The 25,461-nt window shown below is 51.5% G+C and overlaps 2 protein-coding genes, 1 long non-coding RNA gene and 1 other non-coding gene across 10 annotated transcripts; 3 read left to right on the top strand and 1 right to left on the bottom strand.

Annotated features, from left to right (window-relative positions):
* Window positions 1-3,820: 3,820 nt before the first annotated feature.
* Window positions 3,821-5,502, bottom strand: LOC131497243 (uncharacterized). Its single transcript, XR_009254830.1, has 3 exons — window positions 5,407-5,502; window positions 5,022-5,179; window positions 3,821-3,975 (listed from the first exon to the last, which is right to left on the bottom strand). It is a non-coding gene; the product is annotated as an uncharacterized LOC131497243 (long non-coding RNA).
* A 51-nt stretch (window positions 5,503-5,553) lies between these two features.
* Window positions 5,554-16,374, top strand: TMEM107 (transmembrane protein 107). Of its 7 annotated transcripts, XR_009254826.1 has the most exons (8): window positions 5,554-5,829; window positions 6,012-6,079; window positions 6,182-6,282; window positions 7,462-7,558; window positions 7,789-7,981; window positions 14,639-14,812; window positions 14,956-15,085; window positions 15,551-16,374. XR_009254826.1 is itself a non-coding variant. In XM_058703377.1 (5 exons), exons 1-5 carry the CDS (start codon window positions 5,743-5,745, stop codon window positions 7,856-7,858), a joined length of 423 nt encoding a protein of 140 aa, XP_058559360.1. In that variant the 5' UTR covers window positions 5,554-5,742; the 3' UTR covers window positions 7,859-8,601. The 7 variants fall into 7 exon arrangements, 1 of the variants encoding a protein (XP_058559360.1); XR_009254828.1 differs by having other exon boundaries at window positions 14,639-15,085; window positions 15,755-16,374; XR_009254825.1 differs by having other exon boundaries at window positions 14,639-15,085.
* LOC131498617 (U8 small nucleolar RNA) lies at window positions 8,461-8,596 on the top strand. Its single transcript, XR_009255501.1, has one exon. It is a non-coding gene; the product is annotated as a U8 small nucleolar RNA (small nucleolar RNA).
* Window positions 16,375-20,794: 4,420 nt separating the features above from the next.
* Window positions 20,795-24,636, top strand: VAMP2 (vesicle associated membrane protein 2). Its single transcript, XM_058705953.1, has 5 exons — window positions 20,795-20,938; window positions 21,443-21,563; window positions 22,025-22,183; window positions 22,282-22,333; window positions 22,930-24,636. Coding segments are annotated over exons 1-5 (351 nt in total). The 5' UTR covers window positions 20,795-20,936; the 3' UTR covers window positions 22,947-24,636.
* Window positions 24,637-25,461: the final 825 nt, after the last annotated feature.

Raw genomic sequence — 25,461 nt, 5'->3', positions numbered from 1 at the left:
AAAATAGTAAAGATTGTAATGGATCACTATTAGTTCATTTGCTAAGATAAAGTGCTCAGGGCCTGACTGGTCATAATCGCTCAGTTACTACGACTGCTATTATTAATGTCTGGTCCTTGCGTGATTCCTCAGCCACTGCCTCCTCACCTCCCATGTGACAACCATGCTGACTCATTTACAGATGCTTACATGCACTTCGGTCCCTCTCTCTGCTGATCCTTCTTTACCTGGTTGACCCTTACATACCCCCCCCTGCCCCCCCGCCAACACTCAATTCAGAAGCTCCCTCCTCCCTACTCCCCCACTCCAATCTGGAGGAAGAGGCCTTTGATGTGTCTCCTTCAAGATAACTTAAAACACTACTTTAAAAAAAAATGTGTATTTTGAGAGAGAGAGGAAGTGTGAGTGTGTGTGTGTGTGTGTGTGTGTGTGTGATCAGGGGAGGAGCAGAGAGAGAAGGAGAGAGAGAATCCCACGCAGGCTCCACACTCAGCATGGAGCCTGATGCAGGACTTTAGCCGGGGATCATGGCCTAAGCCAAAATCGAGTTGGACGCCTGACCAACTGAGCCACCCAGGCGCCCTAAAACACGATTTGTAACTGTCTCCTTGATTGTTTCCCTCGCCACATCCTAAGTTACTCAAGAGAAGGAAGTATGTATCCCTGGCACCCCATACAATTCCTGGAGTAGAGTGTGTATTCAATAAGCATTTGTGAAATTAATGAGGAATCGCTTTGGCAGAAGCACCAGAGTAGGGGAGAGCCTGCTTTGTAGAGGAAGGAGACGTGTCTGAGTAGCTGAAGGACATGGGGTGAAGTGGAAATTTTTGCTAGAAAGGGAAGTCGGGTCAGTGAATATGGTACTGGGGAACGTGGACTTGATCTCTAGGTTCCGAAAGGTTCTGCAGCAGGTGTGAGGTAGTATCAGTCCAGCGTCACCATCCAGAGTACTCTCTGACATTTAAGTCTCCATGTATCCCACCAGTTTCCAAACTTTAGAAATCAACAGATGATTCTGTCCGGATCTGCCTTGTTCAATATGGTAGCCACCAGATTGTTGTGGCTGTTCAATATGGGGCCATTCAAATTAAGTTGAGGGACACCTGGGTGGCTCAGTCGCTTAAGCATCTGACTCTTGATTTCAGCTCAGGTCATGATCTCATGGTTCGTGGGTTCAGGCCCGGAGTTGGGCTCCATGCTGACTGCAGGGAGCCTGCTTGGGATTCTCTCTCTCTCTCTCTCTCTCTCTCTCTCTCTCTCTCAAAATAAATAAATAAATAAACATTTAAAAAAAGAAATTAAGTAGAAATTTAAAAATTCAGTTCCATAGCCCCACTAGCCAAGTGTTCAGTAGCCGGCTACCACGTTGGACAGAGACAACACGAAATATTTCCATTATCATAGAAAGTTCTGCTGGACAGCGCTGATCCAGAGGCTGAAAGCTGGTGGCTTGAGCCTTGTGTACTCTTGTCATTTTTTTCCCCCTTCTCATTTTTTTTTTTTTTTTCACTTTTAAGTTGGATACTCACATTTATAACTGGAGTAAGAAACTGGATTTCTGGCCTCTCTTAAAACAACAACAAAACGCCCAGGAATCTGGCAACACTGGACTTTTATTTCCTTCCTCAAAAGAATTGAGCAAGGCCGAGTAGCTGCTGCCTCACAAAAGCCACACTAGGTGTTAAATCTGTCCGTTCACGATGATCCTAAAAGCAATGAATTGGTCGCTTTTGGCGGGTATGCTCCATCTAACGACCAGTTTACAGGAAACGCAGGACACAGAGGAACATGTTAAATGAGAAGACCAGAACACTGCCCACAGATGGCCCAGTGCCTTCGACAGAGAAATTGCAAGAAAAGGAAACAAGGAGGAGTGGGGAGGGAGGAGGAAGAATCTAAGATTAAAAAAAAAAAAAAAAAAAAAAGACGAAAGAGACACATTAACCAAATGCAGCGTGTGGACTTCATCATCTATACATGGATATTGCCAGTGGATATTGGGCAATGTCAGCTATTCGGTGATGTCTGGGATTTGCTTCGAAATAACCTAGTGGGGCTGAGAGGGAGAGAGAAGTCCAGCTGAAACAAGTTTGGCCATGTGGTGGCATTTTTGAAGCAGAATGGTAGGCTTCAAACGGGGTTCGTCATACTATTTTATTTGTACACACATTTGAGTCTTTCCATGATAACCACCCCCCCCCCCCCAGCCCCCAAGCTCTTTTCTGACCAGATCAAATCAAATGTTAGGATGTGTGGGTTCCAGCCCTGGAGCCAGTGGACCGCCACCAGTGAAGGACACGCCATGTCATCAGCAGTACCTCCTACGGCCACAGGGTGGTTCTAAAACTCACTTTTGTGTGACCTCTGCAGAGTAAGCTTCTGGGAACCAAGGTCATGGAAAAGTGACAGGACAGACCTAAACGCCGGCTCATTGTTTATTAATTCTTAATCTGAAACGTGACTACCAGTTCTTACTATCTAGTGGGTTCCCCTAGGCAGGAAGCCTGTAATAAACAGAATGCCCCAAACTTCCATCTGCAGGAACCCAAACTCTAAGAGACATGCTTGACCCCTTCCTTTTTTCTCACCTACCCATCGTCTCATGTTTAGACCTTATTTTTTAATGCTCTCTTGATTCCTTACACTTTGCTCCACTTTCTTATTCCACTCTGGTCCAATATCATTCCATCCGTCCTGGATAACTATACCGATTCTTCACAAGCCTTCTACTTAACATCTTAAAATCGATTCTCCATATTGCAACCAAAGTCATCTTCTAGAATGCTAACCTGACCAGGTCCATCCCCATGGCTGCAAGGCCACATGTCTTGTCCCCCCATCCCCCTGATCTCTTCTTCCCCTTCCAATACTAGGCTTCAGATACACTAGCTTCCTTTGTGTCCCACGAACACACTGGCCTTGTTCCCACCTAAGGACCTTTGCACTTGCCTTTGCCTGGAAAGTTCTTTCCCCAGATCTTTCCCCGGCTGACTCCTTCTCTTCATTCCATTTGCTCCGGGAACTTGGAAAATCTTGCAAAGGCATGTGTTGGGTTTTGCTTCCTTTTATTGGATGACAGTGCTACATTCTTCTGCGAACAGACTTGATCAACTGTCACTGGGGGAGTTTGGCTCTGAAGGCCTGGGCTTCCTCATCCCAGGAGAAAGGTCATGTGATCTGCAGGCACCGGAAGGAGCCCTTCAGTGTTTTGCGTCTTGTCCGTTTGCTCAGAAGGTTTCCAGGCTTGCTACGCTGTAATTACGCGCACAGAGCCCACCTCATTATACTTTACATGTCTTTGTTGTACTTGTTTTGAGGGTCTCCTAACGGGCGTCACCTCAAAGGAGAGAAGCAGATGGGGTCACTGTATTTTGCCTGTCCCTCCTGAGGTGGCGGAGGTTTGAAAATATTTTCAGAATTTTGAAATGGTGCAACGATTAAAGAGAGAGTCTCCCCTACACATCCGAGAGCAGAAACCAGTGTGGGTAATATTCGATCATCAGCCAATACTTTTGGAGTAAAAAAAAATCAAGAGACTTTGCTGAATCTGTCTTTATACAGATAATTCCTCTGAAAAATCTAAATGATGGCATTTTATTGTTTTATGAGTTTTGGTGACCACATTGTCTCCACTAGGAGGATAAGGCTGTACTACCCTCGAAAGAAGTGGTTTTGTATGAAAATGTCATTACATAGTTTCAATATATAGGAAGTGAACATTTAGGAACATCAATCTGAAAAATATTTCTTCTTTTTATAAAGCAATTTAATGTCTCAATAATAATACTACATAAGACCCAGAAGGAAAACTTAGAAAGGGTTATCATTTAAAACTTTTTATTTTAAAACAATTTGATTTACTGAAAAGTTGCAAAAATAATACAGACAGGGGTGGATGGCTGGCTTAGTCAGTAGAGCATGTGACTCTTGATCTCGGAGCTGTGAATTCAAGCCCCAGGTTAGGTGTAGAGCTGACTTAAAAAAAATAAAAGATAAAAAAAATACATATATAGTAAGAGAATTCTCATGTGCCTTCAAGACCAGGCTTTATCATTGCCTCTCTATCTCTACAGACACACGTATATTTTTTTCTAAATCATTTGACGGTAAATTGCAGACATAATTCTCCTTTACCACTAAAATTGCATGTATTTGCTAACCAGGGCATTCTCTTCCATAAAGGCAGTAGAATTTATCAAAAACCAGGAAATTAACACCGATAATACTGATATCTAAACTCGAAGCCTTATTCAAATTTGCCAATGGTTCCACTAATGTCCTTCACAATAAAAGAAAATGGTTGTTTTTTGTTTTCCGGTCCAAGATCCATTAGGATCACACATTTTATTTCTCGTGTCAAATGTGTCACATCTCTCTAGTCTCCCTAAATCTGGAAGAGCTCTTCAGTCTTTGTCTTTCATGACTTTGAAGAAACACCTTTTCACTATCTCTTTGAGTTCTGACTTTACCTATTGGTTTAGAAAAAGGAAATCTATTTATTTTAGTGGGGTCCTCAAATAGATGTGTTTCCTCTCAATTTTGAGCACATTTCCTAAAACAAAGTTTAAGGATAAAGGACTTTTTTTTTTCAAAGAGTTTTTGCTTGCTCTATTATTCTAGAGTTTCCTTTTTAAAAACGTTATTTACAGTATTGGATTACCGTGGGGGGCTTGTTTGCTGTCCCTCTGGATCTCTCTGATTAGAATAGAAACTCCAGGAAGGTAGAGACTTGGGTCTTGTTTGTCCAGAACAAGAGCCCAGCACATGCTAGGTGGTCAATGAATATTTGTTGAATGAACGAAGAAAACAGAAATGTCCCTTGGGCTTGGGTGTTTAGCGTAGACCGGCCTAAAAACACTCAGATGGAGAGTAGGGAGAGAGATGATCTGGTCATCGGCCCAGGGGAGGTTCCGGGGATGCTGTGACCTGAGGGTGAGCAGCGAGCGAGCTAGAACTTCCTGTTCTGCAAGGATCCCAGTTGAGGGCCCAAGGTCAGTGAGGTCGGTGATAGCAAGAGGTACTTGGGAATGTAGCTGGGCAAAGACCGGTGCCCGTATCTCAAACAGATCAGAAAATCCGTCCGCTCCTCGCTTCCATGCCCTTCCCCAAAAGCGCCCCTCATCCACGGAAAGAGAACGGGCCACTTTCCGCTCTCTGCGATGCTCTCACCAAACTGGGGCTGGGCGGGGAGGGGAGAAGAGCATCGGGGAAGGTTCCGATCCGGGGTCCTCGGACAACCAGGGTCTCGGCGGCCATCTAATAAGTGACGGCGGGACAACACGGGGACATCCGCGTCTGCACGTTTCTTTCCCACGTGCCCAAGGCAGCGGGGGCTAAAGGGATGCGGAGGAGGGAGAAAGAGATCCTGCCTTAGGCCTGACGGGGACAGCGGGCTGCAGCGAGCACCTAGGTCGGAGGGACCTGCCGGGCTCGCGGCAGAGACCTAGTCGGGGAACTCGGAACTGCGCCGCACCCCTGGCAGCAGAGCTCCGCCTTGCGTTTTCTGCGGCGGTGGCTGCCGCTCGAGACTTTACAGCCCTCGCGAGATTTTCCGAGATCCCGCCGCAGCGCCGGCTTACGCGGTTGCTAGGGCAACCGGGCGGCGCCAGCGCGAGCGGGAAGGGGGCGCCGGTCGAATTTTTACGTGCTAGCCTGCGAGACTTGAGACTTCAGGCGTGGTCATTCCTGAGCCCCACAGACCACGGCCTCTGCTCCAGTCGGTACTCCTGCCCCAGGGGGGCCATGGGCCGGATCTCGGGGCTCGTGCCCTCTCGCTTCCTGACGCTCCTGGCGCATCTGGTGGTCGTCATCACCTTGTTCTGGTCGCGGGTAAGACCCACGACCACCCTCCTCCCGTTCCTACCCCGTTCCCACCTTGGGGTGGTCCCAGCCCCACTACGCCCCTTCCCCAGGGCCTTAAGCGGGCGTATCTTCCCATCCCCCCTCGGACCCCAGGGCTGCCCCGCTGCGCTCCCTTCTTTCATTTTCTTCTTCTCCGCCCCGCTCCCCAGGACAGCAACATCCAAGCCTGCCTGCCTCTCACGTTCACCCCCGAGGAGTACGAGAAGCAGGACATTCAGTGAGCACTTGGGGCAGGGTGGTCAGAATTCAGCACTGGTGGGGGTGGAAGGGTCTTTGAAGAAGTCCTCAAGGCCTGAGCCAACCCCCTTCGTGTCTGCAGGCTCGTGGCAGCGCTGTCCGTCACTCTGGGCCTCTTTGCAGTGGAGCTGGCCGGTTTCTTCTCAGGGGTTTCCATGTTCAACAGCACCCAGAGCCTCATCTGTATCCTTTTTGCCTGCGCACCTTTTCCACACGGTCCATTTCCATCTGGACTCCCTTTCAGCCACCTAACCAGGCCTTTCTGGCACAATAGTGTGTGCTCTAGCGGGCAAACAGCACCTCCGGCTGATAGATCTTCTTAGGCTACGTGGAAAGTTTAAGACGCCCTTCGATTCTTTGTTAAGTTCCCGCTGTGCACCAGGCGCTGGAGATCCCATCTGGGAGTAAAACTCTGTTTTCTAACTTGCGGAAGAGGCAGGTATGCGGACAGGACATCTGTAATTCAGTATGATAAGCATTGTGCTACAGGAGTGTGTGAAGATATGAAGCTCTATGGAAACTCAGAAGAGACGGAGAAATAAGGAAGATGGAGAGCAGGGAAGCTTCTTGACCCTTGAATTGTATAGACTGAGAGGGCCAGGGCGCTGGACAGTGATTCCAGCAGAGTGAATTAAGTCACTACGAACATTCTTTTCTTTTCTTTTTTTAAAATGTGTTTATTTGAGGGACGCCCGGGTGGCTCAGTCGGTTAAGCATCCGACTTCGGCTCGGGTGATGATCTCGCGGTCCGTGGGTTCGAGCCCCGCGTCGGGCTCTGTGCTGACAGCTCAGAGCCTGGAGCCTGTTTCAGATTCTATGTCTCCCTCTCTCTCTGCCCCTCCCCTGTTCATGCTATGTCTCAAAAATAAATAAACGTTAAAAAATTTCTTTTTTAAAAAATGTATTTATTTGAGAGAGTGCAAGAGAGGGAGAGAGAGAATCCCAAGCAGGCTCCGCACTGCCAGAGTGGAGCCCGATGCGGGGCTCGATCTCAAGAACAGTGAGATCATGACCTGAGCAGAAATAAAAAACTGGAAGTTTAACCTACCGAGCTGCCCAGGCACCTTCACGGTGTGCAATGGGGAACTTGCTTCTACCTGAAGGGGCCAGGCTGGCCCCCTAGATATGGGGTTGGGTAGCCTGGGGTCCCAGCTGTGCAGGCTCAGTTCTGGTCTCTACTCACATGGCTGTCCTAAAATTCAGAAGTCAGGGCTGCCGAAAACGCAGAAGTGTGGCCTTGGGAATGTGGTAAGGGAGCAAGAGGTGAACCTGAGAGCAGATGCCTGCCCCACCAATGGCCTTTTCTGGCTCATCGCTAACTACTGAACCAAAGGCTTTCCTTGACTCTGGTGCATTCCCAAGCCATTGGGGCTCATTGTAGTGCATCTGTGGCCCTGTCCTTTTTCATATTCGAGCGTTGGGAGTGTACCACGTACTGGTACATTTTCGCCTTCTGCAGGTATGGTACCACCAATGTTTGGGAGTAGGGGAGGAAGGTTTACTCAATCTGAAGGTTTCCCCCACTCAGTCCTTTACTCCATGGATGAGATACCAGATCCACTCAACATCCTGCAGTCTTTTGAATTTGCCTTCTCCTACACTTTGGGGGTGGAGTCTCCAGTTTGGGGATTTGGGTATTTTTATTGGAAGGGGCCTTGAACCAACCACCCACTACTCTACTGTCCACAGTGCCCTCCCAGCTGTCACTGAAATGGCATTGTTCATCAGCGTCTTTGGACTGAAAAAGAAACCTTTCTGATCCCTTCGTGACGGGAACATAGGGATGACGGTTCGAGGAACAAGGGACCACTCACCATTCCCGGACCGAGGAAGGCAGTCTTCAGCCCTCAAATTGCATTTGATGGAGGATGTCAGTGTTAGGGTAATTATCACTCGAGTCTGGGATTATCAGCGTTTTCTTTAGTGCTTGTAATAAAATATATCTTAGAGTGAAATCAAGACTTTCGACAATTCTAGGGGAGAATTGGGGCGGCCAAACTGCTAGAGAAACGGAAGGCTGTTTTCCAGCCTTGCAGACTGTAAGATAATACGTGTCGCTTTTATTTTGGTTATTACGGTAGACGTCTGACGGAAGGGGGTCGGTGGGCGGAGATATGTAAATAAAGTCCCCGCGATTTTGGTGCCAAGCTCGTGAGTGGAGCATTCTGGGAGGAATTAGGTTGTCTCTTTTTGGCAGTCATATCGGGAAAGAAATATTGTTTCATTCTGCAAATAAACGAGCAACGGTAACGGAAGACCCTGAATAACGTCGGGTTGCTCGGGCTAGCCCGTTAACTACTCACCCTAGCTGCAAGCGGGACCTTTTTCCCTGAGTAAGGAACGCACGAGTGTTTCCGTTTATCGTCAGGTAGGATAATCCTTACCTGTTCCTCCTCCGGGAGGGCAGATCGGAACATGATGATTGGAGATCGCATGACTCGTGATTAACGTCTCTGCGTAATCAGGACTTGCAACACCCTGATTGCTCCTATCTGATTCTGCCTGACGATCCTGATCTTTGTCTTTATGGGAAGTGGTAGATTATTGTTCTTTGGGTGTGAAGTGGTGCAGCTACCCGGGTTAGGCTGCGTATTGCGGCTGGGCGGGGGGGATGGTGACTGCTTGGAGTCTTCCTGACAATAGCTTGTATTTTGGGATTCGCATTTTTCTCCTCTGGGTTGACGGCTTTCCGGAAGCTTCCATCATCCGATGACCGGTCTTGGCGTGTCTTTGAACGCCACAATCTTACTGGGGCGGCTCCTTAAGGGAGGAGCCGATTAGTGTTCCACGAGGTTAGTTAATTGTTACAAGGGAAGAACGGGTTGGTTTCCAGGTTTCTGTGAAGTCGCTGTTAATATTTTATCGTACTAGGTGTCGCCAGTGGTTTATTATCAGACCGTCTACCCAACGAGGCCAGAAGGGCCACCTGGGCGTAGCTTCCGCTGTCCCTCAGTGGTCTGATGAGTACCCCCCACCTCTGCCTGCCAGCACATGGCAAGAACACGTCCAAAAGATTATTTGAACACGCTATTAGGCATTGGACAAACACTGCCAGAGTCTGAGGTGCCACCTTGTGTCAGATCAAGGGTCGTATTTCCTAGGGAAGGTTCAGTGTATGTTGGGAAGGTCCTCTGTGCGTTTTTTCAGCCCCGAATGGGGGAGCCCTGGCCATTCGAAATAAGCAGAAGGCATCCGAGGAGATGCTTTGTGGTGATGCCCCCCCCCCCCCCCCCCGCCTTTTCCCTTCTGGAGGATCGTCCCTTCTGGCAGCCCTTCATCCCGAGCACTCCTTCAATAAATACTTCGTGAGCATTTCCTATATGCAAAGCTCTGTAGGAAGCACTGACTGAGGGAAGAGTGTGAATATGGTCCGTGCTCAGCCTCACGATGGAGCCATCGTGGCGCATGGAGACCGACCGGAAACTCCCCTCCTCGCAGCGTACTTGCAGAGCAAATTGTGGTAAGAGCCGCAAAGGAGAATTACAGAGGCTACGGAGCAGGGGTTCATTTGCCCAAGGTGGCAGGAGTGTTGCTCCTAGAGGAGCAGTTGGAGTTGAGGTCCTGGAGTGTGGCTGGGGAAAGTCACATCCCACTGCGCTCTGTGTGCTTCACCGATTTGTGAAAGCCGCCCTTTTGTGTTGCAGAAACATTGTGGGCGAGTTGTGAAACAGCTCTTATCAGAAGTGATACAAACAGTTAAATTGTATTTAAAAACAGAGGTCATAAATACTCAAAACTCATTACTTCCTGATTATGTTTTTTCTTCTCTCTCTCTCTCTCTCTCTCTCTCTCTCTCTTTTACTTTGTAGGAGTTTATTTTATTCATTTTTTTCCAGTGTGGTTTACACACAATGTTACACCAGTTTCAGGTTCCTGATTATTTTCTACATGTTACTATTATGTGCTCTTGAGGTTATTTACATTTACTGTATCTGTATGGTGGGAGTGCTATATAATGATGTGCTCCTACTGTGTGTCTCTTCCCAGCTCATGTGGAGACATCAAGTTGGTATTTCGAAACTGGCTCTGGCAGGAGTATTTACTCCACAGAGATTGGCAACTGCCGCATATGGGGCTTTGTTGATTACCTAGATTTAAGAAAATGTTGGGGGCGCCTGGGTGGCTCAGTCGGTTAAGCGTCGAGCTTCAGCTCAGGTCATGATCTCTCGCTTCGTGGGTTGGAGACCCGCATCGGGCTCTGTGCTGACAGCTCGGAGCTTGGAGCCTGCTTCGGATTCTGTGTCTCCCCCTCTCTCTACTCCTCCCCCGTTCCTGCTCTGTCTCTCAAAAATAAATAAACGTTAAATTTTTTAAAAATATAAAAAAAAGATGACGGAGACAATGTTAATAATGCAGGTTACACATAAAACTGCCATGTCTGTAACTGTTACATTGCAAATAACACCGAAAATAGAGGAAATATTCTCCCAGAATTTGAAAACTGTTAACAGATTCAGTAAAGAAGTCAGTCCAGTCCCTGAGGAACCAGTGAAAGTACAACATATCTTCACTGCTTCATTTTGTGTCATTCCAAAATGTAAATACAAATATCAACCAACATTCATTTTGGAATTACACTGGTAGGGTATAATTCCACTTAGGAAGTCATGGGTACAAGAGTGGAATTTACAGTAAAGAATATTGTATATTTCATTATTATTTGTAAATTCTGTTACACATCGTTTGTGTCACTAAGATTGATAATAAACTTATGTACATATATAAATACGTACTACTTTTGGAGAGTTGGCTGTTAAATATTTATCAGCGATTCCTGCCCCTCTCATCCCAAGAAACTGCCCATCGCGGATCCTTGTTTCTAAATCCAGAGGGCACTGCTCAGCCTTCGGCTTGGCCTCTTTTCGGCACATAATATGTTGACCACTACTCTTTTGAAAGGTTTTCTTTCTTGGCCTCTGAAAAATAGTTCCCTTGGTTTACCTCCCACTATTCTGGCTGCTTCTTCTCAGGCTCATCTAATTTTTTTTTTTTTTAATTTATTTTTGAGAGAGAGACAGACAGTGCGAGCAGGGGAGGGGCAGAGAGAGAGGGAGACAGAATCGGAAGCAGGTTCCAGGCTCTGAGCTGTCAGCGCAGAGCCCGCTGCGGGGCTCGAACTCACAGACTGTGAGATCGTGACCTGAGCTGAAGTCGGACGCTTAACGGACTGAGGCCCCACCCCCACCCCCACCCCGGCCGAGGTGCCCCTCAGGCTCATCTAATATTGATTGTGTGCCTACACCGGGTCAGTCACTGGGGAGATGCCACTGGGTCACTTCCTCCAGTTGCCCTTATGTGTTGCTGATCATTGCTCCTTGGAAACCTGTAGCCGCCTCTTGTCTTCAGACAACATGTAGATGCTGCTGTTTTCCAAGTGTTGGCTCTCTTATGTGAGCCCCAGTCCAGGGCAAAGACTGTGGGAACGAGCTGTGGGGTGAGTCCGGGTTCAAAGTGCACCCGGCCTCCTTCGTGGCTGTGTGATTGGCAACGGGTCACTTAACCTCTCTGTGCCTCAGTTCCTTCACCCCCACTCCAGAAACAGGTACTACAAGCGCTTTAACCGTCTGTCTCTTAGTCAACACCAGAGGCTTTGCCAATCCGCATCAGCAATAGGTTTTTCATTTTATTGTGTCATCAGTGGCTTGTCAATCAGGATAAGCCAGTCCCACAAGACGAATACTGCTTGATTCTGCTTACATGAGGTACCAAGGGTAGTCAGAGCCATAGAGACTGAAAATAGAACGGGGGGTGCCAGGGGCACCTGGGTGGCGCAGTCGGTTAAGCATCCGACTTCAGCCAGGTCACGATCTCGCGGTCTGTGAGTTCGAGCCCCGCGTCAGGCTCTGGGCTGATGGCTCGGAGGCTGGAGCCTGTTTCCGATTCTGTGTCTCCCTCTCTCTCTGCCCCTCCCCCGTTCATGCTCTGTCTCTCTCTGTCCCAAAAAAAAAAAAAAAAAAAAAAGAACGGGGGGTGCCAGGGGCTGAACAAAAGGGTGAGCTGTTCGGCGGTGGAGAGTTTGTTTTGCAAGATGAAAAATTGGAGTTCCGGAGATTGGTGGTAGAACAATATAAATGTACGAACACCACTGAATTGTACACTTTGAAAATGAGCAAAGGTGGAAGGGTGCCTGGGGTGCTCAGTGGGTTACGCCTCCAACTCCTGCTTTCGGCTCAGGTCGTGGTCTCACAGATTGGTTCGTGGGATCAAGGCCTGCATAGGGGTCTGGGCTGACGGTGTGGAGCCTGCTTGGGATTCTCTCCGCTGCTCTCCTGCTCACTTGCACACACACACTCTCTCTCTCTCTCTAAATAAGTGAATTAATCAAACCTTCAAAAATGTTTACCAAAACAAAACTTGACATTTTAAACCTTTTTTCTTGACTAATTTTAGGCCTACAGACAAGTTGCAAAATAATACAGATTTCCTGTATGCCGTTCACCCAGGTCCTCCAAATGTTAACATCTTGCAAAGTCAGGTCACGATCATGGAAACCAGAAGGTTAGTGCTGATGCCCAACTATTACCTGATCTACAGATCTTACTTGAATTTTACTAGTTTTCTCCTTAATGCCCTTTTTCCAATTCAGGCTCTAATCCAGGATTTCACATCGCATTTAGTTGTCATTCTCAGGCTTTTCCAACCACTTTTTTTTTTTTTCTCCTTCCTTTCACTATCTTGACACATTTGGTAAGTCCTGGTGAGTGGTTGTGTAGAATGTCCCTCCATTTGGATTTGTCTGGTGTTTCGCATAATTAGATGGGGGGTATGCATTGGAGTGAGGGAGAGGCCTGGGTGGCTCAGTCGGTTAAGTGTCTGATTCTTTTTATTTAAAAAAAATTTTTTTTATATTTATTTATTTTTGAGAGACAAAGTGAGACTGGGGGAGGGGCAGAGAGAGAGGGACACACGGGATTGGAAACAGGCTCCAGGCTCTGAGCTGTTAGCACAGAGCCTGACACGGGGCTCGAACCCACAGACTGGGAGATCATGACCTGAGCCGAAGTCGGACACTCAACCGACTGAGCCACCCAGGCGCCCCTCTTTTTATTTTTGAGAGAGACAGAGAGATAGAGCGTGAGCTGGTTAGGGGCAGAGACAGAGGGAGACACAGAATCTGAGGCAGGCTCCAGGCTCTTGAGCCGTCAGCACAGAGCCACAGTTCGATATGGGGCTCGAACTCACAAAATGTGAGATCGTGACCTGAGCCGAAGTTGGACACTTAACCGACTGAGCCACCCAGGCGCCCCAAGTGTCTGGTTCTTGATTTCTGCTCAGGTCATGATCTTATGGTTCATGAGATTGCGACCGCCGAGATCTTGGGATTCTCTCTCTCTCTGCCCCACCTCTGCATGTACTCTCTCTCTCTCAAAAATAAATCAACTTAAAAAAAAATAGTTTGGAGTGAGGAGGACATTTCTGAGTATGAAAACAAAACACAGAAGTCCTAAAAGAAAACCCATAACTAACTAGAATTTAAATAAAATTTTGAAAAAAAGAAAAAGAAAAGAAAACCCCGATACATTTTATGTATTAAAAATGTAAAAAGTATGCATGGTAAAAAAAACCATAAGCAAAAGATAAATGACAATCTAAGGAAAATATAATTCACATTGCAGAGAAAGGGCTCATTTTGATACATAAAAATCTACAAGTCTATAAGCAATACACCAACAACCCAATAAAAAAAGGCACAGTAAGGGGCACCTGGGTGGCTCAGTCGGTTAAGTGTCCAACTTCGGCTCAGGTCATGATCTCGCAGTTTGTGGGTTCAAGCCCCGTGTCAGGTTCTGTGCTGACAGCTTGCTCAGAGCCTGGAGCCTGCTCCAGATTCTGTCTCCCTTTCTCTCTGCCCCTTCCCTGCTCATACTCTGTCTCTGTCTCTCTCAAAAATAAACATTAAGAGGGGCGCCTGGGTGGGTCAGTCGGTTAAGCGGCCGACTTCAGCTCAGGTCACGATCTCTCGGTCCCTGAGTTCGAGCCCCGCGTCGGGCTCTGGGCTGACAGCTCAGAGCCTGGAGCCCGTTTCGGATTCTGTGTCTCCCTCTCTCTGACCCCCCCACCCCCCACCCCGTTCATGCTCTGTCTCTCCCTGCCTCAAAAATAAATAAAACGTTACAAAGAATAAACATTAAGAAAAAAATTAAAAAAGAAAAAGGCACAGTAAAATTGTATGGACGTTTCACAGGAAAGGAAATCTAAAGAACTCTCAGATATATGAAAAGATGCCTAAGCTCATTGACCATAGGAGAAATGCAGGTGGTGTTTGACTTGTACTGGTGACACCGGAAAAGTCTCACCGAGAGTTGGAGAGGGTACGGGTTTAAGTAAACAGGCCCCACTGCTCGTGGGCCGGAGTAACCCACCCACAGAGCGCAATCTGGCAATATCCACGCAAATCAAAAGCGACCAAAACAAACGCTCCTCCTCTCCGACCCAGGATCTTCACTGCTGGGAGGTAGTCCTCCATATGGGTGAGATGGGAACGTGCCGGTTATTCCTTACGGCTTTGCTGGAGTCGCAAACATATGACCGTCAACAGGAGACCGGTCGTGTCGCGTTGACAGCGTCACCCTGGGCAGCCGGGAAAGAAGCGATCTCCAGGATTGTGACAAAAGGACTTTGTGGAATGGCTCCTGTCGTTTGCTTCCATTTGTGTAAAAAGTGGGAAAGCACAGACCAGCCCGTGGGAAAACCATCTCTGGAAGGAGCCAAGGTACCTGGGAAGACTGGTGCTGGGGGCAGAAGCCGGGTGCCTGGGGGACTGGGGGGGAGGGGGACTTTCTCCGTGTGCTCTTTTGAACTCTGGGAATTCTGAAGCACATGCCTTTAAAAAGACAAACCGTGACATTCTTGAAGAATGTGAGCCTGCGGTTGCCGGTGCCCCCCATCTGGAAATGAAGCCAAGTCGGAGTCCAGCAAAGCTAGAAACAGAGACAGCAGACTCCCCGATGATGTCATGGGAGTGCCTGGTTCCTGCTATTTCCAGGTGGGTTTCAGTGTGTGAGCCCTCAGATTCTGCTTTTTGGTTTAAATCGGTTTGAGCTGTGTTGGCGCGTGTCTCGATGGTTACGTGCATCAAAGACCACGATGGGTTTTGGGTTTTGTTTCGTTTCGTTTTCCCCGCTTTATTGAGGTGTAACTGACAAACACACTGTGTTTTTTTTTTTATTTTATTTTTTTTTTTTTAATTTTTTTTTTTTTTCAACGTTTTTTATTTATTTTTGGGACAGAGAGAGACAGAGCATGAACGGGGGAGGGGCAGAGAGAGAGGGAGACACAGAATTGGAAACAGGCTCCAGGCTCCGAGCCATCAGCCCAGAGCCTGACGCGGGGCTCGAACTCACGGACCGCGAGATCGTGACCTGGCTGAAGTCGGACGCTTAACCGACTGCGCCACCCAGGCGCCCCAAACACACTGTGTTTTAATGATCTTTCTTGTGCCTTATCGTAGCTCCTGGTGTCAGCACAGTGCCTGGCATCCGAGAATGAAGGAGCCCTCATTTCACGGATGAGGAACACCGGGCCCCAGGAGAAAGCCATTTGCCTCACGCAAATATGGAGAGCTGGGGCTAGATAGGTCCCAAGTTTCCTGGCTGTCAGGCCAAATCAGTCGCTCGATTCAACAAGTCTTCATTGAATATCTCCCACCTGCCAGGCTCCGGACATGGCATGTGAGACGGAAGGAAATAAGGATGATGTGGCCCCTTGCCAACCACACATACAGTCTGGACCCCCCTTCCCCCCAACAGAGGAACTTGTTAACTCCAGTGAGCCTCTAAGGAATTGAGGGTTGCAGAGTCAGGCTGTGCGACCAGGAGGCCGCCCAGGCTCCCAGTCCCAGAAGACTGGGATCTGCCTGCGTCTCGTCTTCCCCACACCAGGCTCTGGCGTATGGCCTCCCCACCACCCAAGCCCACGCTGCTCTGTTTCCCAGAGGCAGGAGGCCCGGGCCTGCCCTGCTGCGGTGACAGGAGCCAGCTCCCTGGCCACACTGGTCACAGATGATCGGAGCTTCACCAGCTCAAACAGGGCTGTCCTCACAGGAACAGTGGGCACACGGGCCCTGCCTGAACCCATTCTCCCCAAACAGGAGCCTAGGCGTTCACCGTTAGCGGTCCATTTGCCTGCTGTGCTGTGTGTTTGTCTTTTAAAACACTCCTCACTGAAACTGTAGTTCACCATCATTCATTCATTATTCATCGGCCTGCCTTGTTTCTGGCACTGTGCTTGGGACTCATGCAGGGAGAATAGATTAAAAAGGTACCGCTTTGTGTATATATATTGTTTTATACACACACACAAAAACTTTTTACAGGTATCATTCTGTATGTGTGTGTGGGGAGGGAAGTTGATTCATTAATCTAAAAAGACTCCATTGAGGCATTTCTCTGAGCCTAGTTTTCCCCTAATGTAAAATCAAGACAATACCAACCTCATAGGGTTGTCGTGAGAGTCAGTTCATCATGGCAAGTATATAGAACAGCATTCCTAAGAGCACTGTTATAATAGCAAAAAGAAAAGAAAAAAGAAAAAAAGAAACAACCTAAAAAGCTGGTCCTTGAAGGATTAAAGTGTGGTAAGTTTTCTGGATAATCTGGGAGATTGGCCATGAACATTTGTCTTCCCTCCCTTCCAAATCTGAATTAAATAACGAGAGAAGTCAAAGGTGGATAAATCTACAAGGACCAAGAGACCCGAGACAGCTGTGGACATGAGATTTCAACAAGGCGCTCAAGGCTACATAGTGGCTGAAGGGTGATGGCAGACCACGCAAGGACAAGGGCAGAGGGAGTCAGGGCATGGCGTCCGTAGGTCCTGGAGGTCACCAGATCCCCCGGTCAAGGCCTGGCTGAACTTGGGGGGGGTGGGGTGGCCGAGGGCCTGTTTTCAGAATGTTGGGACTCTTGGTGCTCTGTCACCTGTCAGAAGACCCGAGTCGCACACATCACCCCTCCGCATCCTGATTTTCAGGGAGGCTTTGGACGTGGGGACAACAGGTGCAGCAGACAGGAGGCTTGAGACTACAAACAGGAGCCCCCAGCCGTTCCAATTCCTGCTCCCTCCATACACAGCGAGGGCAGGGATGGAACACCCAGGGTATGCTTCTCCCAAAAAACTGAACAGCCCCAGAGAAATCCTGCCATCTATCAACACTGGGGAGCCCCTTTGAAAAGTTTTCCACTGTCCTGCAGGAAAGCCAGTGGTCAGTGAATGCCCGCCCTACACACACACACACACACACACACACACACACACACACACACACAGCTTCCAATCAGCTTCTTGGTGCCTCCCTATAAAGGCAGGAACCAGCAGACATTTGCGATAGGCCTGCGAAATGAGAAAGACAATCCTCCCATTTTTTAAAAAAACAAACAAAAGAAACCGGAAGAGACAGATAACAAGGAGGTTGCACAAGAGAAAAAAATAGCCTATAATTAGAAAGCTAAAAAAGGAAGGGGCAACTTCACGCATATAGTCTGAGCGTTTGTGTTTTTCAAAAGAAAAAAGCATCTACGTCCGTGTGCACCAACAATTCTGGAGGATTTACAAGACCGCACACAGCAGCCGCGTTGCAGAGGGGGGGCGGGGGGGCGGAGCTCAGAGTGAGGGTTTGCTGTGCATTCTTTTGTACTTGTGATTTGTAGGGGCGCCTGGGTGGCTTGGTCCGTTAAGCGTCTGACATCAGCCCGGGTCATGATCTCTCAGTCTGTGGGTTCGAGCCCCGCATCAGGCTCTGTGCTGACAGCTCAGAGCCTGGAGCCTGCTTCGGATTCTGTGTCTTCCCCTCTCCTGCTTGCGCACGTGCGCCCGCACACTCTCTCTCTCTCTCAAAAATAAATATTTAACAAAAACAAAAAACAACCATGCCTGTAGCAATCCACCGGAAGCTCCTGGCACAGTAGGCTCCTGGTAGACTCCTGGTGGTTTCCATTCTCTCCAGGAGCCCAGGGCTTGGCAGGCAGCCCCTGAGCCTTCAGGACTGGAGGGCTCAGCCAGAGGTCACAGCGGTCACAGGTTTTGCCAGCTGATTGTGACAGAGGTGGGGCTAGCCCCTGGGGCTCTACTCCAGGTGGCATTTGCTCCTACTCTTAATTAGAAGGCCTTTTCTTTACTAGCATCAAGGGGCAAAGTTTCTGAAATTAATTACCGTTTGGTCAGGTTTGATTCACGGATGGAACAAGTTCATGAGTCGGTGTGGGAATGACCCGGCCCACCCCGTTCCATCCCAACTTCTAAATCAGTTGTTGTTAGCAGAGGAAACCGCAATAAAAGAAAGCCTTTATTAAAGTTTTTCCCTGTGCCGCCTACATCAGAATCACCATAGGTGCTTGTTAGAAATGAACTTGTCCCTCTCCCCCCACCCAACCTTGGGAGTGGGGCCCAGAGATCTGGCTATCAAACGCAGGTGAATGTAGAAACCTCCATCATCTCAGTCTGTAAATAGATTATTTTTCTTTAGTTCACCTTCTATTTTGGGTCTCCCTTCTACTGCTTGCAGAAAACATTCCCTTATCCATTTCCAGGTGAACTCATCCCACACCACCCCTTCTCCTGCCTCCACCATTGATCTAAATTTGGGTGGGCTGCTCAGTGAGACTCCTCTGAGATAAATCCTCGTAGGTCCCCACCTCCGTGGATCATACGGGCCCTCATTTCTGCTCTTGTGCTGCTGCCCCCAGGACGCAATAGCAATGTGCCAGCTTTCCAAGCCACCCTTCACGGCCTTGGCTCCCCGGATTTATTCTGGGTTCTGTCCCTTCCATGTCCTCTGGATTTGGCCATTGGGGAAAATGAGGATCACTCCTAAAGCAATGTCTAACATCTGGTCTGGTCCTCCAACAGCTTCTCCCCAGCCGGTGCAGGGTCTCCGGGCCGGTGGGGGAGGAGCCTATTTCCTTCCAACCTTCCCTGTCTTAGACCCGGACACTGTAGCTTTTGAACTTAAAAGGCTGGAATTTGGCATCTTTGTTCTCTGGCTAGAAAATAGAGTAGTCTCGAGGCCAAAAAGCAAAAGCTAGCACCCCACAGTGCCATCTGAGTCTTCAGAGAAGCTGCTCTTTTCTTCCTTTGCACAGAGGCTGAGCCGCCCAGACGTCCTGGGTGTCCTGTGCCGCTGCACAAGGGCCAGGCAAGTGGCTGCTCCGCGAAGGGGAAGCAGCCGAGAGGATCTTAGATCTGCTGAGTCCCCACACCCACCACGAGCTCCCAGTTCACTCACCTTCCCCAGACAGCTGGGATATGACACCTCTGGTGACACAGCCAGTCCCCAGGCTTCAGCTGGCTGGGAGGGGGTGGGGGCGCTGCATTAGGGAGGTTCTCACACGGGAGGCCAGGGTGGGGGAGGGAAGAAGCTGGCTCCTGTCTGTCTCTGAGACCAAGGCCAGCAGCCTCCCTCTGCTCCCCTTCCAGGGATTCAATGAGCAACCCGCCCCCCGCCCCCCCCCCCCCCCAGGGCTATTATGCCTCCCCTAAGACATATCCTTCTTCACTTTTGGGGCTTGCCTTGACCCATCCCACAAGACGGTCAGCTCATCTGGTCCCATCTTCTCTCCGAAGGGCCAGGCCTGCTGGGGATGAGCGGACTGGATGCAGCTGCTGTTTAGAGGGACCTAAAGAGACCAGTGAGGGATGGAAGGGGATGTGAATAATCTCTCACCATGTTCCAGATCAAGGCATTTTAACAACTATATGTGTAGTGCCTACAGATGTTATGTATTTGGGGTCTAGGGACAGGACAGGAACTGGCCAAGGTCACACCTATGAGGCTGATCCGCGTGTAAAGTAGTATGTGCCTGGGCACTGCAGGGCAGTTCATGCCGACTGTCTTTCCCCCTAAAGAAAAACAAACCAAACAAACAGAAAACCCCCAAAGCCCCCTCCTGTCGCAGCCTGGACCAGAGGCTGAGTCCTCCTGTCCCCCGGGTAGCTGACCCAACTCTGGGACAGAGCTGGGTTTTGGCCGGTCTGCGGGTCTGTGGCCACCACGTGAAGCAGCCCCGCGGGGAAGCCTCGTGCCCTCTTCCCTGGCCTTAACCTTGGCCTACCTCAGCCGGGCCGGCCTGCCAAACACCCCTGGTCTGAGCCCCACACCCTGCAGTGACTTGGTTGGGGTGGGGGGGTGGGGGGGAAGAGCCTGCCTCTTCTCCCTTTCTTTACATCCCGTTACTCAGCGGCCAGGGGCTCCAGGCCTCCCCGGAGCCCTCCACCTGCGGGGCGGACCGAGGGGACCAACTCCCTCCGCCCCATCCACCTCCGCGGCGTGGTCCGGCGACCTGCGCTGGCCCCTTCTAACCTCCCGCCCCAGCCCCCTGCGAACGCTGAGGCTGGTCGCTGGCGTCGGAACCCGGGCGCAGGCCGAGGCCTTGCGGGGGGAGGGGGCGGTGTGTGTGTGGAGTGCTGACTGCTTTACGGGTTTCGCGGGTGGGGGAGGACGTGGCCCGGGGCTCAGGGCGCCATCGGCAGCACAGGGCAGTGGCGTGGGGCGGCTGGGAGGGCTGCGGCGCGACGGGGCGGGCTGGCGGTGGGCGCGGGGAGCCGCAGCACCCGGGTTCGGGGCTCACGGTGCAGCTGCAGGTGCGGGAGCGGCGGTGGAGGGCGGGGGGCTCGCTGCCCCGCCGGCCCCGCCCCCACCGCCCAGGCTCCCGACGCGTCGCCTGCCGGCCCCGCCCCCGCCCGCAGTGCCCGGATGTGGGTGACGTGCGGCCGCCATCTTCCCGTCCCGGGCAGCCAGCGCCAGTCGGAGCCAGCGCGAGCCGCCGCCGCCGCCGCCGCCGCCGCCGCCACCGCCGCCGCCGCCGCCGCCGCCGCCGAGTCGTCCTCCCGCCGCCCCCGCCATGTGAGTCGACCGCCCGCGCCCGCACCGGGCCTGTCTGCCTGCGCCGGCCGCCGCCCTTGGGAGCCGGTGCGGGGGTCGCCCGGGGTTCGGCCCGCGCCCCGAGGCTAGGCCGGCGCCCGTGACTGCGCGCGGGTAGCTGGAGAGCGCCGCTCCCGGGCTGGCCGCGCGGGCGATGGCCCCGGGATGGAGCGGCCCCGGCGTCCGCCCGCCCCTGTCATTGCTGCCGCCAGTCGTTTCGGGGCGATCCCGGACCTTGTCTTTGAGGTCGCCCTTATTTGACAGGCGGGGAAACTGAGGCCCGGGGGAGGGGGGGGAGGGGGCCCGACTCAAGGTCACGCGGCTTGGCGGCGGCGGGGCCGGACGAAATCCAGGGTTCCCATCGGTGGCCTTCCTCCCGGGAAGGAGAAAGGGAGGGACGGATGGATGGACAGGAGGATGGGCGGAGCCCTGGCCGCGGGGCTTGTGGCTGGAGGCCCTGGGTCGCAATCCGCCCCTGCCCCTCAGGTCGGCTACCGCTGCCACCGCCCCCCCCGCCGCCCCAGCCGGGGAGGGAGGCCCCCCTGCGCCTCCTCCAAACCTCACCAGTAACAGGAGACTGCAGCAGACCCAGGCCCAGGTGGATGAGGTGAGTGCGAGGGGTGTCAGCGGCAGCGGGAAGGACCCTGAGGGTTGGCATAGCGGTGTGGGGGCCCATCTTGGTTGGAGGTGGTGAGTCTGTGAGTTTGGGGGCAAAGACACGCCATGCCCCTTCCCTGGTGAGCATGCACTTGCAAGGGCCCTGGGGCGTTAGTCAGCCTTGCTGTCCTGGGGTGTTTCGGTCGCGGCAGGTGTGGCCCGGTGACGGACAGGCTGCTTGAGGCTCAGTGCACCGAGGGTGCTGCTGTGACATCTGAGATGTCTGGCCCTCAGCATGCCCCTGATGTGTGCTCCTTGCATGTCCCCAGGTTGCTAGGCATGTTCTCTGTGTGTCCTTGGCATGTTAGCCTGGCACCATCGGGGTGCATGTTCTCTGTGGGTGCACGGTTGAGGAGTGCCCTCCTTGAGGCGGCCTTGGCACACCCCCTGCCTCGCGGGCCCCTCCCCCAGGTGGTGGACATCATGAGGGTGAACGTGGACAAGGTCCTGGAGCGGGACCAGAAGCTGTCAGAGCTGGACGACCGTGCAGATGCCCTTCAGGCAGGGGCCTCCCAGTTTGAAACAAGTGCAGCCAAGCTGAAGCGCAAATACTGGTGGAAAAACCTCAAGGTGAGGGCGGAGGCACGCAGGAGGGGGCTGGCAAGAGAACTGGTGGGTGAATGGGGGTGTCACGGCCTGTGTTGCTGACCCCCCCCTCTCGCCCCCAGATGATGATCATCTTGGGAGTGATTTGTGCCATCATCCTCATCATCATCATCGGTGAGTAGGGCAGGAGTGGCTAGGGCCCTTTCTCTGGAGAGGTTTCCCCTTCTAGGTTTTGAAGGTCATTAACCTAGATTTTACTATTCAGCAGAAAGCACGTATAGCTGCCGACCGCAGCTCTGATCCATCTAGAGCCCAAAACCTCGATGCAGTTTAGTCTTCACTTTGCCTGGTTCTGGGCAACTTTTGTTCAGATTTTTGGAAACAGGAACGCTGGTGAATCCCCACCGCTCCCTGAGGATAGAGTTTGGGCCTAAGAGCCCGGTCTGGGGACCTTGGAATTGGGAAGCGGGAGAGCAGGCAAAGCCCGGGGGCTTGAGACACGGCTAGGAAGCCAGACATCCTACTGTTCGAGCGCTTGTGGGCCCAGAGGCCCAGAGGATTAAGAGCCTGTGGCCCCAGGGCCATACCATGGACTTGAAGAGACCTTGGAACCTACCGGTCCAACCCCTTGCTTTACAGATGAAGACCCTAAGGCTGAGAGGGCTGGGCCGTGGGGGGCGGGGATGGGAGCAGGGCCAGGCCTGACACACTGCTTTCTCTCTCTTTCTTTCTCCCCTTCTCTCTTCTTCCTTCTCTTTCCTTCTCTACAGTTTACTTCAGCTCTTAAACCCCCGAGGAGCCCGCCCTGCCCAGAGAAGGGCCTCTCCCCACCTCCCCCACCCCCCCCCCCATCCCCAGCCGCTCCTCCACCTCTCAGCCATATCTTCCAGCCCCCCCCTCCCCTGGATCCGCGTGTGTGTGTCCCTGTGTGTGTGCCCCCCCTGTAAATAGCCAGCTGTTATTTATACATATATAATATTATATATATTTGGTCTGTTTGTAGTTTTATTACTAGAAGATTTTTCCGGTTGTCCTTAACACCCCTTCCTGAAGTTCCCATCTCTTTTCTCTTTTCCTCCCGCCCCTTCCCTCTCTTCCTGACCAGCCCCTAGTCCTTTCATTTGCATCTGCTATGCAATAGTCCCTCTTCCTCTCCTCTTTCCCTTGGATTTAGCTGATCCTTCCTCCCACCCTGGCCTTCCCTGCACCCCCACCCCCAACAAAAAACAAAAAGCAACTGTCCAGGCCTCCCTAGGTGCATCTTTGCATTGTCGGGAGGCCCTGAGACTGGCCCCACTTGGTCCTAAGAATCCCAAGGTCTTCTGGGAGCTTCCAGCATGTTAATTAGCCTCATTTACATACGGACATCCCTTTTGGTTTTCTTTTGTTCCATCATCCTTCATTCTTTCAACCCGTGTTGCTTTTTTACTGAGGCGCTAGTCCCCATGGTCCTTGTATCACTTTCATTTGCATGACGTTACTTGCAGGTGGTGGGAGCCTGGGCTTCTGGGGAGCCAGAACCTTCTGGCCCCCAGAATCACCCCCTCCTAGCCCCCTCTAGTCCAGTTTGCCTCCCCTACCCCCATTTTCCAAACCTCTTGTCCCCTCCCCTCCCTCCCCCCTCCCCCCAGCTGGTGTGGAAGTGTCTCGGAGTTCAGTGTGTCATGAAGGACCAATAGTTTTGCCACTTGGAGTCTCTCCCCACATTCGTGCTCCCCAGTTTTCATGTGGGGCACTCAACCGACATTCCCATGGGGTCTCCCTCCCTCCCATCCGCCTGATCTGCCTCCTCCTCCTCCTCCTCCTCCTCCTGTGGGGAGAGTTTGGGGGTTGGCCGCAATCTGACTCTTTTGGGAGAGATGGCTGCCAGTGTGTGGGGGGTCATCACTGCCTTGGGGAGGAGTGGGGCAGGGCAGAGAATCCCCCCAATTCCTGCCTGAGATCTGGCCCCACCCTTGCTGGGGGTTGGACTGAAAACTCCCCTCCCTAACTTGGGGGGGTTGTTGCTCCCATCACTGCCCAGCTCCTCTGACTGCCCCCCTGAAGTCAGGGCGGGGGTACTAGTCACTGCCAATGAGTGTATGGGACTTGCTGGAAGATGGGGATTCTCGCCCCTTTCCAGGGCAGTCGAGCCCAGAGCGTTGTCTCCTCCTTAGGTGAAGTGATAGAGGAAGGGTCTAATGTCTTCTTAAATGGCACAATTTTAGGGGTCTGAGGGTACAGTCCCTTAATCTGCTGGAGGGGACCCCCCCCAAACTCTTTCTTCCCCCCACACTCAAGGTTTCTGTGTGGACGGGGGAGCAGGGAGATCTGAGCTGTGGTGTGAAAGGGTAGGGAGAGATGCTGGGGTGGGGGTGTTGTGTTCTAGACCCCCCCATATTATCCCAGTGTCCCCTGCCCCCCTTCCCTCCCCCATGCCCCCAATTCTGTGACGCATCCAGATTGTGAAAATGTACAATAAATGTGTAATGAGTACAGCTGGTGTGTGTTCTAAGACCTTTTCTTAACTAGTGGGGGCGGGGTGGGGTGGGGATTGGATCCGCAGGTTTAACAGGAAAGTTGAGAAGATCCATTTGGAACCGGACTGAGCTTTGCTGGAGGGCCTGACCTTGGGCACAGCAAAGTGTGATTCCCACAGTGGCCACGGGTGGGCACCAGGCGCTGATAAGGGGAAGCCGTCTTGATCCCTGTGTCAGCCTGGTGAACCTGGAGGCTTGGGCTTCCCAGCTTGCCCCATTTCTCTTCCCTGGAGGCCTTCTCCTGCTCCTGGATCCCTTTCTACCCCTTGATTTAATTCCCGGATGCTCTGCATTTGCTCCCATGGTCATTTACTCCTAGGCCTGAAGTAGACAGCCGTCTTCTTCGAAACATCCCTTCCCCTGGGTGCCTAGCGCAGTGCCAGCATCCACAAGGGGTTCATAAATACGGAACAAATTGGCTCAGAGAGACCCAGCGGAGTGTGGTATGGAGCAGGCCACAGACTGGCCTGCCACCCCTGCACCTTGTAGGATTGGTGACTCTAGACCCCACGCTGAGCCCCCATAGTCTCCAGGTCCTTGACGTCCCTGATGTGACACCCTAGCATTCCCCGACCCCAGCTGCTTCAACAATGAGTGGAGGGTGCTAGACCAGCTCTGAAGGGCCGACTTCTCTGGGATGCAGCAGGAGGATTCAGCAGTACGGGAAATCGAGACAGTGTTTCCCAAACTTGTCTGCCAAGGACGCTTTTACAAATAGATGTTCTAAGAGGCCCAGGTGATTCTTAGAACTAGGTAGGCAGTCATTATAGTAATGTCCACCAT

The sequence above is a fragment of the Neofelis nebulosa genome, chromosome 16 (assembly GCF_028018385.1).
Source record: "Neofelis nebulosa isolate mNeoNeb1 chromosome 16, mNeoNeb1.pri, whole genome shotgun sequence".
NCBI lineage: Eukaryota > Metazoa > Chordata > Mammalia > Carnivora > Felidae > Neofelis > Neofelis nebulosa.
The sequence above is the reverse complement of the archived record's forward strand: the minus strand, read 5'-3'. Positions and strand labels throughout refer to the sequence as shown.